Source organism: Haliaeetus albicilla, chromosome 10 (assembly GCF_947461875.1).
Source record: "Haliaeetus albicilla chromosome 10, bHalAlb1.1, whole genome shotgun sequence".
NCBI classification, from domain to species: domain Eukaryota; kingdom Metazoa; phylum Chordata; class Aves; order Accipitriformes; family Accipitridae; genus Haliaeetus; species Haliaeetus albicilla.
Window position 1 is genome coordinate 25,242,995 of NC_091492.1, and position 12,890 is coordinate 25,255,884.

A 12,890-nucleotide genomic window follows, 5' to 3' on the forward strand; every position below is an offset into this window, starting at 1 on the left:
CCCTCTCCTCCCTTGAGCCCCGCCATGGGCACCAGCTGGATGCAGGGTCACCCCATTTCCCCCCACCCTCGTGCCTCAGTTTCCCCTCCAGCAGCTCAGGCTCCCTGAGGGATCCTGGGGAGGGGGCACTGGGGTCCCTGGGGGAGCCCAGCTGTCCATCCCTTTTCAGAGTTGGTGTCTGTCCTTCCCTAGAGCCACCCACCCCCAGACACTCTGTCCAGCCAGCCAGCCAACCGTCTGTCCGTGACATCACAGGATGGTTTGGGTTGGAGGGGACCTTTAAAGGTCACCTAGTCTGACACACACACACACACACCCCCCCGCCATGAGCAGGGACATCTCCCAGTCGATCCCATCCAACCAGACCTCGAATGTCTCCAGTGAAGGGGCACTGACCACCTCTCTGGGCACCCCGTGCTGGTGCCTCACCACCCTTGCCATAAAAAAATTCTTCCTTATATCCGATTTAAACCTACCCTCTTCCAGTTTAAAACAGCTGTCCCTTGTCCTGTCACTACAGGCCCTTGTAAAAAGTCTCTCCATCTTTCTTATAAGCCCCTTTCTATATTGAAAGGCCACAGTGAGGTCTCCCCGGCGCCTTCTCTTCTCCCAACTTTCTCAGCCTCTCTACATAGCAGAGGTGTTCCAGCCCTCGCATCATTTTTGTGTCCTCCCTCCGGACCCGCTCCAACAGCTCTGTGTCTTTCCTGCGCTGAGGACCCCCGAGGGGGGCGCAGAGCTCCAGGGGGGGTCTCACCAGAGCGGAGCAGAATCCCCTCCCTCGACCTGCTACTGGTGATACAGCCCAGGAGACAGTTCGCTTGCTGGGCTGCCAGCACACATTGCCCGCTCAGGTCCCGTTTGTCACCCACCCGTACCCCCACGTCCTTTTCTGCAGGGCTGCCCCCAACCCATCCATCCCGCAGTCTGTGATGGTACTGGGAACTGCCCCCCCTGCCCAGGCATATGACCCTCAGGAGCTTCACACCAGCCCACTCCTCTAGCCTATTTGGGTCCCTCTCGATGCCATCCTATCCCTCAGCCATATCAAGCAAATCAATGTACATCCAGCAGTACAGAATCAGAGGTATTCCCATTTTTCACGTTAAATCCCCAGGTTTTTTAGTGTTTCATCAGTATTTCCTGCACTCTCCCAGGCCAAAGAGCAGCAACAGCTCTGATGAGTGAGCTTAAGAGGTTTCCCCATGGAACACCTCTGCTATGAGGAAAAGAAACCTGCTTCCAACTCTGGTATCACTAGTTACTATCCAGAAATACTCAGATATTCAGAGCAGCCTCCCTGCATTTCCCTCCTTGCAGGATATTCCCACCCTCCTGCAGGTTCCCAGCGTTAAACAGGACTCAGCTGGGGCTCTGGAGTGTAGGGAAGTAAATCCCTATGCATGGAGAACGCAACCATACGGCAGTGAGAGATCCTATGCTGCACATGGGGGTGGTTTTGTTTCTGGCCTGAATAAAAGGAAACGTTTCATTTGTCGCAAAGATTAATAGCTATTGATTTCCATCATTTAACTACCCAGGGGAGACAAAAATCTGCTTCAGAACTGCTGCCAAACCACCCTTCTCTCGCAGCAAAGAATCAGAGCGTTAAAAGCAAACTGATTTGTATGTATTTTATCCAAAATTTATTGACAGCGAGATGGGCGGGGCTGTAGCAACAATACGAATGTCACATTCGTGGCCGGCATTCCACGGACGCACACCTGCCAGCACACTTGGGTCAGGCCTGGCGACGGGGTTCTGCGGCAGCAGCCCCTGCTCACGCTCTGGGCGAGTTGTCACATCCATACCCCCGCACCCTTCGCTTAATGCTGCTTTCGTCTGAAAGAGCAGCCTGAGGGAGGTAAAAAAATTAGAAAACACAAAAAACCCCACACACAGTCAGAAACACCACAGCCTCTTTAAATGAAATCCCTTCCGTACGGGAATCTCTTTGTCTCACCAGCCCAAATTCAGCAGTTTTTGCCTTAAAACACCACCCCAGTTCTGAAAGCGTCCATAACCAAGTGGCTTTTACAATCTTCCAGCCCAGAAAATTCGCGCGTCCGCAAGCCTCCTCAAGACCCCTCCCCGGCAGCTCCCCGAGGAAGCTGGGGTGTGTGTGTGGGTGTCATAAGCCACCCCCCCCCCATCCCCGGGCCTGCTACCCACCTTCTGTCAGCCTCGCCTTGCCCCCCGTGGGTTGGCACAGCACGGTCGAGCAGCCCACGCACAAAACCACTGTCTGAGCGTGGCTAAACACCGTAGTGATCTTGTAACAACCTGCCCGGAAAGGGAGAGCTCTGAGAGGGGCCCGGGGGCGACGCACCGGGACACGTTGCCCGCCCCCCGCCCCTCGGCCCGCCGCCCTACCCGGGCACTTGACGTCCATGAAGTAGGAGTTGGGGCTCTGCACCAGCCGCTTCTTCTTGTGTTTCCTCTTCTCTTCCTCCGGGGAAGGGTGCAGCAAGTCCTTTGCCAGCTGCGGGGACAATCCCGGTTAGAGCCCAGTCCCCGCCCGCCGCCATCTTGGAGCCCCCGCCATGGAGATGGCGGCAGTCACGGCCCTCCCCACTGCCCTCCCCCCCCCACCCCCGGATCGACAACCGGGTCCCCCTCCTCCTCTTCCCTCCCATATCGCGGCGCTGGGACCCTCCCAGGTCCGGGAGCGGTGGGGGAAGGGGGAGGGACTGGACCCCAGTACCGGGGCCGCACTCACAGGCATGTCGGCGTGGAGGCAGCCGCGACCGAAAAGGGGCCAAACCGGAAGCGGGAGCAGCTATATCCGCTACGGGGGTTCCCCGCACGGGCGGAAGTGAGCCGCGGGCGCGGGGCGCCGCCATGTTGGGAAGGTCAGCTGTATTGCCGCCATCTTGGGAGGCGTGCCGCGGGGGGCGCGGATGTCGTGACGTCGGTTGGTCCCCGGCGGTGACGTCGCGGGGGTGGTGGTGGTGACGTCATGGCGGCGGGGCAGGGCTCGGGGCGAGTCTCCGCCCCGGGACGGGGTGGCGGAGTGAGGGGGGGGCGGGTCCCGGTGGCGGGGGAGAGCGGCCCGGCGGCGGGCGGGGGCCATGGCCAAAGCCTACGACCACCTCTTCAAGCTGCTGCTGATCGGGGACAGCGGCGTGGGCAAGACCTGCCTCATCATCCGCTTCGCCGAGGACAACTTCACCAGCACCTACATCTCCACCATCGGTGCGTGAGCGGCACCCCCAGGGACACCCAATGCCCCCCCCATCCACCCTCCCCCCACCCAACCGCCCACCGGGTCCCCACCGCTCAACCCCGGGGCGGCTGGACGAAGGCCGGGGCGGTTGGGTCTGCTCTCATCGCTCGCTCGCTGTCTTTCTCCTTCTCCATCCCCCGCTGGCCTCTCACCCACACTCCGGCACTGTCAGGAGACCCGGGGACGGGGCAGCTCTGTGTGTGTCTCATCCCGAGTGGTGAACGGGGAGGTCTGAGCCATTTCCAGGGGCTGCATTACGAAGGAAGCCGGCGTGGCACGGTGATGCTGGCCATGGCTCGACGCTGATCCTGCTCAGCGGCCGACACCGAGCTCGGACCCCGGCACCCACTACCCCATCCTCCTCCAAGTTTCCATCCTGCTGGTAAAACCATTTCCTGAGCCTGGAGCAGCCATCCCAGCACGACCTGTGCCATAAACTCTGGTGTGGAGATGCCAGCTGGGCTTGGGGTCCATCCAGCTTGTACCCCACCATCACCCTCCCAGTCTGGGGCTCTGGTCCTAGGGGCTGCCCCCCAACTGCTCCAGCCCTTCCTCCTCCTCCACTTCAGCCCCTGAAACAGGGTGTCCTGAAACAGAGCCGAGGGGGGGGGGGGATGGCTGCAGGGACATGGGAGTTTGGGGGGGCATCTGACAGCTTTTGGGACTGGTTGACTTGATTGGGGGGGGTCCAGCAGCTCCCTTTCTCTGGTCTCTGCACCCACCCCTGCCACCCCGGCGTGGGCAGCATGGCAGGCATCTGTGTGGGGTGATGCCATTCTGCAGGAATGCGGTGTCTAGCAGGCTTAGGGATGCCGGTGACCCTCTCCCACCCACTTGGGGATGCCGGTGACTCTCTCCCACCCGCTGCAGCTGGTGCCAGGCTTGAACTTTGCTCCCCCCACCTTTCCTGGGATGCCAGATGGTTACTGGGAAACTGGGGGCTGGGACTGGGAGTGGAACTGTTTATGGTATCTGCTCCAGATGCATCACTAGCCCCTGTCTCTCTCCTTCCATCCCAGGGATTGACTTCAAAATCCGGACAGTGGACATCGATGGGAAGAAGATCAAGCTGCAGGTCTGGTAAGTGGGGTGTGTGTGTGGAATTGGGGACCCCTCCAGCTTCCCGTCGAGCTGCCCTCACCCCCCTCTCCTCTGCGTCTGCCCCAGGGACACAGCGGGACAAGAGCGCTTCAAAACCATCACAACAGCCTATTACCGTGGAGCCGTGGTATGGTGGGGGGGTGCCAGCAGCCCCCAGAAGGTGGGGGGGACAGACTGTGGCTGCCTGGGGATGAGGACCCCCCCCCCCTCAAACCGGGGTGGAGGGTCTCTGCCCCAGTGACCACATCATCCTGGCAGGGCATCATCCTTGTGTACGACATCACTGATGAGAAATCCTTTGAGAATATCCAAAACTGGATGAAAAGCATCAAGGAGGTGGGTGTGCATTGGGGTTGGGGACACGTGAGGGGGGCCGGGGGGGGCGGGGGGGGGTCCTGCCCATCCTCTCCTGCCTGCAGAATGCCTCTGCCGGGGTCGAGCGTCTCCTCATCGGCAACAAGTGCGACATGGAGGCCAAGCGCAAAGTGCAGCGGGACGAGGCCGAGAAGGTAAGGGGGGGCACCGTGGGGCTGGGGAGGCTCCCCCCGACCCCAGCACCTGGCTCAAAGCCGGGGGGGGGGTCCCATTGTCCCACAGCTGGCGAAGGAGCACGGGATCCGCTTCTTCGAGACCAGTGCCAAGTCCAGCGTAAATGTGGAAGAGGTGAGAGGGGGACCCAGATGTAGGGGGGGTGGGCCGCACACACCCCCCCCCAACGGGAGCGGCACTGGGGGGGTTCCCCATCCCCGGAGGGGGTCCCTGCTGACCATCTCCTCTCCCCAGGCCTTCAGCACGCTGGCGCGGGACATCCTGCAGAAATCCTCCCGGAAAGCGGTGAGTGGAGCTGGGGGGGCCGGGGGAGGGACACCCCCCCCTGCTCCGGCAACCCCCCGACCCCTCACCCCTCCTCTTCCAGGCCCCCAGCAGCAGCAGGCCCCTGCTGGAGCCCGGCCCCCCGAGGAAAGCTGGGGGTAAATGCTCCCTGGCGTAGGGCCGCCTCGACACACACCTCCCCGCCGCCGCCGCCGCCGCTTCCTCCGCCTGCCCCGGAGCAGCGCGGGCGCCTCTCCGGGGGCGGGGGGCGGGGAAGGCCGGGGACGGGGGGGAGGGAGGGCTGACACCCCCCCCCCGGTCCACACCTCGTGCCATAAAGCCCAGCTTGTGCCTTGCCCCGTCTCCGGTGTCTCTGTTGGGGACGCGGGGGGGTGGGGGGGTGGGCGGGACGATGGGCCCGGCGGGGGGAACCGGGATTGGGGGGGGAGGGGGGCGGCCAAGGGCCCGGGGCGCCGCCGCGCCGGGGCTGTGCGAAGCCACGCCCCTTCGGTCGAAGGCCACGCCCTTTTGCTTAAACCCACGCCCTTCCCTCAGGTCACGCCCCTTCCCGTAACGCCCTGTCGTTCAAGCATGTCCTGTCCCTCAAGTCCCGCCCCCGTACGAAACTCCGCCCCTCCACAGCCTCGCCTCCTATCCAGGCACTGCACCTTGCTGCCGCTCCCCGCCCTTCCCGTCGTCCCCTGCTTCTCCCAGCGGTCCCCGCGCGTGAAGATGGCGGCTCTGTCAGAAACGTAGGGCTCAGCCCGGTGGTTCCGCCGCGCCGATGGGGCCCCGTGGCCCTAGCGGGCCGCGCTCCTACGCCCTTTACGCCGTCCTGGGTGCCCTGGTGTGCGGTCTGTGGTGAGAGGGCGGCTGGGGGCGAAGCGCGGCCGGGGGGGGAAGGCACGGTTCGGCAAGGCCCGGAGCGCGGTCCTCACGGCGTTTCTGCTCTCTCCACAGGCCGGCGGCGGCGGCGATGGCGGCGAGCGATGAGCGGCGTTCGGGTGAGTGCGGGGGCTCGGGGTGGGCCAGGTGAGTTCCCGGCTGGGCCCGCACTCAGTGGCCGTGCTCTCTCTGCAGCGAGCCCGGTGGCGGCCACGCCGTGCTGGCGGGTGGAGGACTTCGTGGTGGCCCAGGAGTGCACCCGCTGCTCCAGCTTCCAGGCGGTGAGTACGGGCAGCGACGGGGCTGCACTCACCCCCAGCGGGTCAGGTCACACCGTGCCCTGCCCGGGACTGGCGGGGTCCAGGGCAGGGCAGGTCCTGCCCCAGTATGGCCCCTGACGGATTCCTCTTGGTCGCAGAAGACGATAGCGGAGTGCAGCCCCACCGGCTTCATTGAGAAGATTAGCTGTGCCACCTCCAAGAGGGACGAATTCAAGAGGTGAGTGCAGACTTTGCGGCAGCCATGAGCCCCAGAGAGGGGGGGTCACAGGGGGAGACAGGGTTGGATTTGGGGTTGAAGCTTTTCCCTTCAGGGTTCCTAACTCTCCCTATGGGTGCAGCTGTCGCTCCGCAGTGATGGAGGCGCGCGTTTTCTGGAGATTCGTTGGCACCATGATGTGCGTTGCCACCATCTTTGCGGTGCTGGTGGTGTGTCGCCAGCGCGTCCTGGACAGGAAGGCCCTGGAGAAGGTCCGCAAGCAGATTGAGTCCATTTAACAGAGCCCAGCTGTCCTGGAGCGGAGAACTCTGCTCACCTGCTGCTCCCAACCGGGTGGGAGAAGGAACAGGTGCCTGGGGCAGGCCCTGCCCTGCTCTGTGAACACAGGAGTCCTGCTGGGAGCTGCCTCAGATGCTACTGGGGCATCCCGTGGGACCAGCTGAGGGGTGCCTGCCTGCGCGGGGCAGGCCCCTGGGGAGCACGGCGTGTAATAAATCCTGATCGTTGTCACCAGAACAATGCTGGCGTTCATCCCTGGGAGCAATGTAGGGCTGTCCCACTGCGTCCGTTCCCCCGTTGGAGACCTGGCGGGGGGGGGGTGGTGGTTCCATCCCCCATGGCCCCACTATGGGCTCAGCGCCAACCCTCGGACACATGTTGGGGTGCAAACCGGGCACAGGTTTATTCAGTGGCGCACAGCTGCCGGGGGTGGGGGGCACGCCCCCACATCTGGGCTGGGCTGGATGTTGTCCCCCCACTGCACTGCTGCTCCCACCCCAGGGTGGCTCCCAGGGCCCCAAAGCTGGGGCTGTTCTCCACTGCCTGTCACATTTCGTCCCCATGTCCCTGTTTTGCTGTCTGTGCATCCTCAGGGGGGGCCCGGCTTGAGGAGTTGGTGCTTGGCTCCCTGCTGGGGGGGGGCCTCCTGTCCCCGTGCCCCCCCTCAGCTCCATCTTCCTCTGCAGCTGCAGGTCCTGGCTCTTCCACCCTCAGCCACCCCGGCACCGGGAATGGGGCTTCTCTGGCCAGTTCCAGTGGCTGCCCCTGGGTCAGGATGTTCCTGGAAATCACTGTGGGAGCAGGGAATGCTGGGGTGGGCAGCACTGGGGTGGGGTGGGGGGAGCTGCAGCTAGTGCCCCTGCCCTGACCGGGGCTCTTACAGCCTCCCTGTTACCTCCGGTGGGCCTGTCACCGTCTTGGTTGCCCCCTGGGCCCCGGCAGAAGGGGCTGTAGCTGGGGAAGAGGATGAGTCCCAGGGAGAGGAGCAGGATCTGCCAGGGAGAAACAGGAACCGTGTGCCCCCGAGTGGTGCTTGGGAGACACCGGCATGCGCGGTGTGCCGTGGTGAGCATGCTGTACCAGGATGCAGGTGCTGGTCTGGGCAGCCTTGTTGGATGTTTGCTTGATCAGCGCCTGTAGCTGCTGCAGCAGGGACCTGAGGGACAAGGGGTCGGCAAGCGCCAGTCCTGGGGTCGTCTCCCCCCCGCCCCTCGCTCATCCCGGCACCGTCCCCACCACAGTGCCCCACGCCACGCTCACCCGTTGTGCTTCTCCAGCTCCTGGACTTTCTTCCGCAGCTCCTGGTTCTGGGCTGAGCACGCGGCCGCCCTGCTGGGGCAGAGACGGGCATGGGTGAGGGGACATGCGCCTGGGGACGTGCTGGCTCGCAGTGCTGCCGGCACCCACCTGCTCTCCAGCCCATCCAGGTACTCCTTCTTCCTCCGCCGGCTGTCCTGGGCCGACTGCTTGTTCCGGATCTTTCTCCTCACCTTCTTCAGGATCCGCTCCTCAGCCTAGGGCAGGGGGGTGGAGGAGTGAGCCCTGCCCCCCAGCCCCTCCCACCCCCTTCCAGCCCCCGCACCCATGCACCTGGGTGAGGGGCAGGGTGCTGGGCAGCGTCACCCCCTCCTGTGCCAGCAGCTGCTTCTCCTCCTCTGTCAGGCACAGCTGCTGAGAGATGGGACATGCATGGGGACAGGCTGGGGATGCCTGGCAGTGTGGGGATGGGGGGGGCGGCTGTGGGGACTCACCGCGGTGCTGGGTGCGGGCAGGGGAGTGGGCAGGGACACAGCAGGCAGGTTGTTGATGCACGAGCCGGGGAGCAGCGTGGGGTACAGCCAGTCATCTGTAAGGGGGAGAGGTAGCTGTGCCCTGCCTGTTCCTGCCTGCCCTAACCCAGGGAGCTGCTCTGCTCCCTGCCCTGCACCATGCCAGCAGGATGCAGCCCCCAGGGGCTGAGCCGTGCCAAACCCCACTGACCCAGCTGGATGGAGATGATGCTGCCATGCTGGGGGGTGCTGAGGTCACAGACCACCTCGTAGAGGGTGGCAGTGGGGGGCTCGGCAGGCTGGGGGGGCTCCGGGTTGGCATCCTGGGAGCTGCAGCTGCCCAGGGAGGTGAGGCAGCTGCTCAGGCTGCAGACGGCGTCGGGGTTCACTGTCGGCTGCAGCAGCTCCTCAGCTTTGCTCCCCTGTAGCCAGAGAGGTGCTGGCAGGGGAGACGGGGACCCTGAGGGTTCCCGTGGCACCCCGCCCACACACACACCGGTGTCCCTCCAAGGGCACACGCACACACGCTTCTCCCTGCCCCGCTCCCCCTCCGACACCGACTCACACCATCCTCGGGGAGCATCCAGCCCTCGAAGGCCAGCTCCGAGCTGGAGAAGGGGGGATCAGGGAAGACGTTATCCGGGAAGATTCCGGCATCCGGTGCTTCTGGCTCCATCACCTGAGCTTAAGGGTGAGCGGGGGCCACCAACCACCCCCTGTGGCGGGGTGCCTGGGGACCCTCCCGAGCCCGGTGCTCTGGGTGCTGCTCCCGCCAGATCCTGGTGAGGGACAGTGGCACCTTCCACCGGCTCCGTGCCCTGACGCAGCAGGGATGGCCCGCCGCCCCCCTCACCTTTCCCCAGCTCCTCGGGGTGTCCCGTTCCCCCCACCTTGGTTCCCGGTTGTGCAGCCGCCTCCGCCCGGTCCCGGGGCCGTGCACCAGGATCTCCGGTATCCTGGGCAAACCCAGCCAAGTCCCACCCCCGGAGCATTACACCGGTAAAGGGCCGGGCTCCCCGGGCTTCTCCCCGCCTTTCCCGTCTCTACCGGGACACAGCGGAGGGTCCGACTGGGCTACCGGGGAGAACCGGGCTGAGGCTGTCCCGGTACCGCGTCCCGGGGAACAACAGCGAGCGATCCCGTGGGGGAACCGGGGGTCCCGGGGGTCGGTTCGCTGCAACTGACGGTGGCTGCAGAACCGGGCCGGTGCCCTCCCGGTAACGGGACCCCCCGTGGGGGACGGGGCGGGGGAACAGAGGATGGACCCCTACCCCGTCTTCTCGTTTTTTATTGGCTGTGATGCGCGTCACTCAATAATACCGTCAGGGTTTTGCGCGTCGCTATTGGCTGCGACGCCCAGTGCCGGCTCCGCCCTCTGGAACACCGAGTAGCGAGCGGTGAGTGCGGGGCCGGGGTGGGACCGGGACCTTGGACCGGGACCGGGGACCGGGACCGGGGTCCCGGTCCCCCATCCCGGTCCGCAGTCCCCGATCCCGGTCTTTGATGCCGATCCCGGCTCCCCAGTCCCGGTCCTTGATCCCGGTTCGCCGTTACCGGAGCGCTGCCCCGCTTCCCCGGGCCACCCCCGTCCCCGCCCCGGGAATTCCCCTCCCAACCCGTCGCCGTGCTCCGGCCACCGGGGGGCTCTGGATGGGGCGGGAGGGGGGGGTGGTCGGTGCCGGCGGAGGGGGCGGGGGGGGGGGGGTGAGTCACCGGGACCGGGAGGCGGCACCGACCACTCTGACGGTGCCATCCCGTCCCGCTGTAGCTCCGGTTCACCCCGGGGGATGCAAAGCGCTATCGAGACAGTAACGACGGGTCAGAGCTTCTTCCGCGGTGAACATTGAGTTCCCGTACCGAATCCCAGCCGGGATGGCAGTGGAAAACGGGATCGGAACCGGAACCGGGACCGGGACGGAGGTGCTGGCCTGGAGTCCCGGGATAGCTCTGCGGTCCCCGTCCGGGCTGGAGGCGAAGTTGGGCTCATTGGTGCTGCTGCTGCTGTTGCCCCTTGCCTGCGGCCTTGCCCCGCTCTGCTGCTTCCGACAGCCCCCCAGCTCCGCCGGTATGGCCGGAGAGGGACCGGGGGCGGGGGGGGTCGAGGTGTCCCGGGAAGGCTGGGGAGGGTGTCTCAGGGATCTGGGGTGTCTCGGCGGGGAGGGTTAGGGGGAGCTGGAGGGGGCTTGGAGTGTCCCAGGGGTTTGGGGGGTCCTGGAGGAGCTGGGAGGGGCTGAAGGGTCAGGGGGGTCCCAGGAGTTTGGGGGGTCCTGGGGAGGCTGGGGGCCTCAGAGGTCTGGAGAGTCTTGGAAGGTCTGGGGGGGTCCCAGGGAGTCTGGGGGGGCCTGGGGGTGTCCAGTGGGGTCCAGGGGTCTCAGAGGGTCCCAGGGGTCTGGGACAGGCTGGGGACGGGACTGTCACCTGGGGCTGGGCTGACCCCAAGGGGCCTGGCACGTCCCAGGGTGCGGGGCTGTGGTGGGGGGTCTCAGTGGGGGTCTCAGTCCCTCCTGCTGGCCCCCCCCAGACGCCCGCAGCCCAGTGCTCAGCCTGGTCAGCTGCTTTGCCGGTGGTGTCTTCCTGGCCACCTGCCTGCTCGACCTCCTGCCCGACTACCTGGCCAGCATCAGCGCGGCGCTGGAGGGGCTGCGCGTCACGGTGAGCACCCAGAAACCACCCCCCAGGGTCCTGCCCCCATCGGTGACCCTGCCCAGGGGGACCTCAGCTCTGTCCTGGGGTTGCCCGGTGTCCCTGTCCCCAGGATCGGGATCAGCAGCCCCAGCTGGGTGCAGGGGGGGGATGTCAGCTGTGCTGGGACAGTAGAGAAGGGACAACAGTGGGGAGGGGGTGGTGGGGAAGGGGATGGGGACAGCAGGGAAGGGACAGTGGGGGAGGGGTTGAGCGGGGATGGGATGGATGGGATGGCAGGGAGGGTGACAGTGGGGATGGGATGGCACAGAGGGGGACAGATGGGACAACAGGGAGGGGGATGTTGGGGACAGGATGGTGGGGATGGGACAGTGGGGGGTGGGCAGCAGGATTGGGACGTTGGGGATGGGGACAGCAGGGATGGAGCTGGCAGAGCTGGGCTGGTGGCAGCGGAGCAGCTGGGAGGGGCCAGTAGGGACGAGCCCTCGTGTCCCGCTGTGACTCATGGAAAGATCCTCCCTCTGCCCACGGCTTCCCGGCAGCCTTCCCCAGGCTTCTTCCTTCCCCAGGGCCAGGTGCAGGCAGGGCCGGGGTTGCAGGCAGGCCCTGAACCCCCTTTCCACTGTCTCTCCCAGCTGCAGTTCCCTTTGCCGGAGTTCATCCTGGCCATGGGCTTCTTCCTGGTGCTGGTGCTGGAGCAGGTTGCATTGGCACAGCGGGAAGCGTCATCCATCCCGGAGGAGACGCGGGCGTTGCTTCCCACCGGTTCCATCCAAACCCTTTCACCGCAACCTCCCGTTCCCGGCACCCGGAGTGCCATCCGTGCCGGGTTGTTGGTGCTGGCGTTGGCGTTGCATGCCGTGCTGGAGGGGCTGGCTCTGGGGCTGCAGGAGGCGGAGGGGGCCGTGCTGCGCGTCTGCCTGGCGCTGGTGCTACACAAATGCGCGGTGGCCTTCAGCTTGGCACTAAAATTGTTACGGGGTCGTCTGCGCCCGCCGGCCGTGGTCGCTTGTTTGACGCTCTTCGCCATGATGTCACCTTTGGGTGTGGGGCTGGGGACAGCGGTAGCAGCAGGCGCGGGAGCACGGCAGCGGTTGTGCCGAGGGGTGCTGGAGGGGTTGGCAGCTGGGACCTTCCTTTATATCACTTTTTTGGAGATTTTGCCCCAGGAGCTGGGGGTCCCCCAACATCGCATCCCCAAGGTCATCCTGCTCCTCGCTGGCTTCGCCCTTGTCACCGCCATCCTCTTCATCAAGATCTGAGACACCCCATCCCCAGAGTGGGGGATGCCCCCCTCCCAACCCCAATGCAGGACGCCAGGGAAGGGGGTTCCCCTCTGCACTCCCTCCTCTGTGCAAATGCCAAAGTGCCGCTTCAGGTGCTGGCCCCGGCCCCCATGTGCACCCCGGGGTGGGAGTGGGGGTCCTGCCTGTGGGGACACCCCGCCCCGTGAGGCTCAGCCCCGTGCCTCAGTTTCCCCATCTGTACAGGGGGAACAGTGCTGTCCCCCTCCACGGGACCCCAGGATGGGGGTGGGCTGAGTGTGTCGTGCCCCCCCACACCCACAAGTGCCCTTACAGCGTGGGGTGCAGAGCCCCAGCCTTCCCCCCCCTCCGGCTGGGGAGAGGCGTTGGATGAAGCAAATAAAAGACTGGACCTGACGTGGTGCCTCTGCC

At 65.3% G+C, this 12,890-nt stretch overlaps 5 protein-coding genes across 9 annotated transcripts; 3 read left to right on the forward strand and 2 right to left on the reverse strand.

The window, feature by feature from the left end:
- Nucleotides 1-1,620: 1,620 nt before the first annotated feature.
- RPS27 (ribosomal protein S27) lies at nt 1,621-2,852 on the reverse strand. The gene is made up of 4 exons (XM_069794294.1): nt 2,720-2,852; nt 2,374-2,482; nt 2,173-2,283; nt 1,621-1,855 (listed from the first exon to the last, which is right to left on the reverse strand). The coding sequence occupies exons 1-4, from the start codon at nt 2,723-2,725 to the stop codon at nt 1,827-1,829; spliced, it is 255 nt and encodes an 84-aa protein (XP_069650395.1). The 5' UTR covers nt 2,726-2,852; the 3' UTR covers nt 1,621-1,826.
- Nucleotides 2,853-3,010: 158 nt separating this feature from the next.
- On the forward strand, nt 3,011-5,496 carry RAB13 (RAB13, member RAS oncogene family). Of its 2 annotated transcripts, none has more exons than XM_069794292.1 (8): nt 3,011-3,195; nt 4,246-4,306; nt 4,394-4,487; nt 4,586-4,663; nt 4,747-4,836; nt 4,925-4,990; nt 5,111-5,161; nt 5,244-5,496. In XM_069794292.1, exons 1-8 carry the CDS (start codon nt 3,072-3,074, stop codon nt 5,316-5,318), a joined length of 639 nt encoding a protein of 212 aa, XP_069650393.1. In that variant the 5' UTR covers nt 3,011-3,071; the 3' UTR covers nt 5,319-5,496. The 2 variants fall into 2 exon arrangements, with proteins under 2 accessions (XP_069650393.1, XP_069650394.1); XM_069794293.1 differs by having other exon boundaries at nt 4,394-4,454.
- A 323-nt stretch (nt 5,497-5,819) lies between these two features.
- Nucleotides 5,820-7,042, forward strand: JTB (jumping translocation breakpoint). 4 transcript variants are annotated; one of them, XM_069794296.1, is made up of 5 exons: nt 5,820-6,001; nt 6,101-6,144; nt 6,221-6,347; nt 6,395-6,523; nt 6,618-7,042. In XM_069794296.1, exons 1-5 carry the CDS (start codon nt 5,925-5,927, stop codon nt 6,799-6,801), a joined length of 561 nt encoding a protein of 186 aa, XP_069650397.1. In that variant the 5' UTR covers nt 5,820-5,924; the 3' UTR covers nt 6,802-7,042. The 4 variants fall into 4 exon arrangements, with proteins under 4 accessions (XP_069650397.1, XP_069650398.1, XP_069650399.1 ...); XM_069794297.1 differs by having other exon boundaries at nt 5,826-6,001; nt 6,645-7,042; XM_069794298.1 differs by having other exon boundaries at nt 5,826-6,001; nt 6,221-6,306; nt 6,444-6,523.
- Nucleotides 7,043-7,188: 146 nt separating this feature from the next.
- On the reverse strand, nt 7,189-9,815 carry CREB3L4 (cAMP responsive element binding protein 3 like 4). Its single transcript, XM_069794300.1, is given in 10 exon segments — nt 7,189-7,564; nt 7,567-7,593; nt 7,698-7,794; nt 7,883-7,958; nt 8,063-8,131; nt 8,210-8,316; nt 8,393-8,473; nt 8,554-8,648; nt 8,783-8,993; nt 9,137-9,815. Coding segments are annotated over 10 exon segments (972 nt in total). The 5' UTR covers nt 9,248-9,815; the 3' UTR covers nt 7,189-7,466.
- Nucleotides 9,816-9,845: 30 nt separating this feature from the next.
- SLC39A1 (solute carrier family 39 member 1) lies at nt 9,846-12,875 on the forward strand. The gene is made up of 4 exons (XM_069794301.1): nt 9,846-9,968; nt 10,340-10,636; nt 11,093-11,223; nt 11,850-12,875. Exons 2-4 carry the CDS (start codon nt 10,444-10,446, stop codon nt 12,474-12,476), a joined length of 951 nt encoding a protein of 316 aa, XP_069650402.1. The 5' UTR covers nt 9,846-9,968; nt 10,340-10,443; the 3' UTR covers nt 12,477-12,875.
- Nucleotides 12,876-12,890: the final 15 nt, after the last annotated feature.

Coding starts and splice junctions, on each gene's coding strand:
- RPS27 (XM_069794294.1), bottom strand. Junction 2,284..2,373: donor CATGGACGTCAAGTGCCCGG/GTAGGGCGGCGG, acceptor CTTTCCGGGCAG/GTTGTTACAAGATCACTACG. Junction 1,856..2,172: donor CAAGGCGAGGCTGACAGAAG/GTGGGTAGCAGG, acceptor TACCTCCCTCAG/GCTGCTCTTTCAGACGAAAG.
- RAB13 (XM_069794292.1), top strand. CDS start 3,072: ATGGCCAAAGCCTACGACCACCTCTTCAAGCTGCTGCTGATCGGGGAC. Junction 4,307..4,393: donor AAGATCAAGCTGCAGGTCTG/GTAAGTGGGGTG, acceptor CGTCTGCCCCAG/GGACACAGCGGGACAAGAGC. Junction 4,837..4,924: donor AGCGGGACGAGGCCGAGAAG/GTAAGGGGGGGC, acceptor ATTGTCCCACAG/CTGGCGAAGGAGCACGGGAT.
- JTB (XM_069794296.1), top strand. CDS start 5,925: ATGGGGCCCCGTGGCCCTAGCGGGCCGCGCTCCTACGCCCTTTACGCC. Junction 6,348..6,394: donor GCTGCACTCACCCCCAGCGG/GTCAGGTCACAC, acceptor GGTCCAGGGCAG/GGCAGGTCCTGCCCCAGTAT. Junction 6,524..6,617: donor AAGAGGGACGAATTCAAGAG/GTGAGTGCAGAC, acceptor TTTTCCCTTCAG/GGTTCCTAACTCTCCCTATG.
- SLC39A1 (XM_069794301.1), top strand. CDS start 10,444: ATGGCAGTGGAAAACGGGATCGGAACCGGAACCGGGACCGGGACGGAG. Junction 10,637..11,092: donor ACAGCCCCCCAGCTCCGCCG/GTATGGCCGGAG, acceptor GGCCCCCCCCAG/ACGCCCGCAGCCCAGTGCTC. Junction 11,224..11,849: donor TGGAGGGGCTGCGCGTCACG/GTGAGCACCCAG, acceptor TGTCTCTCCCAG/CTGCAGTTCCCTTTGCCGGA.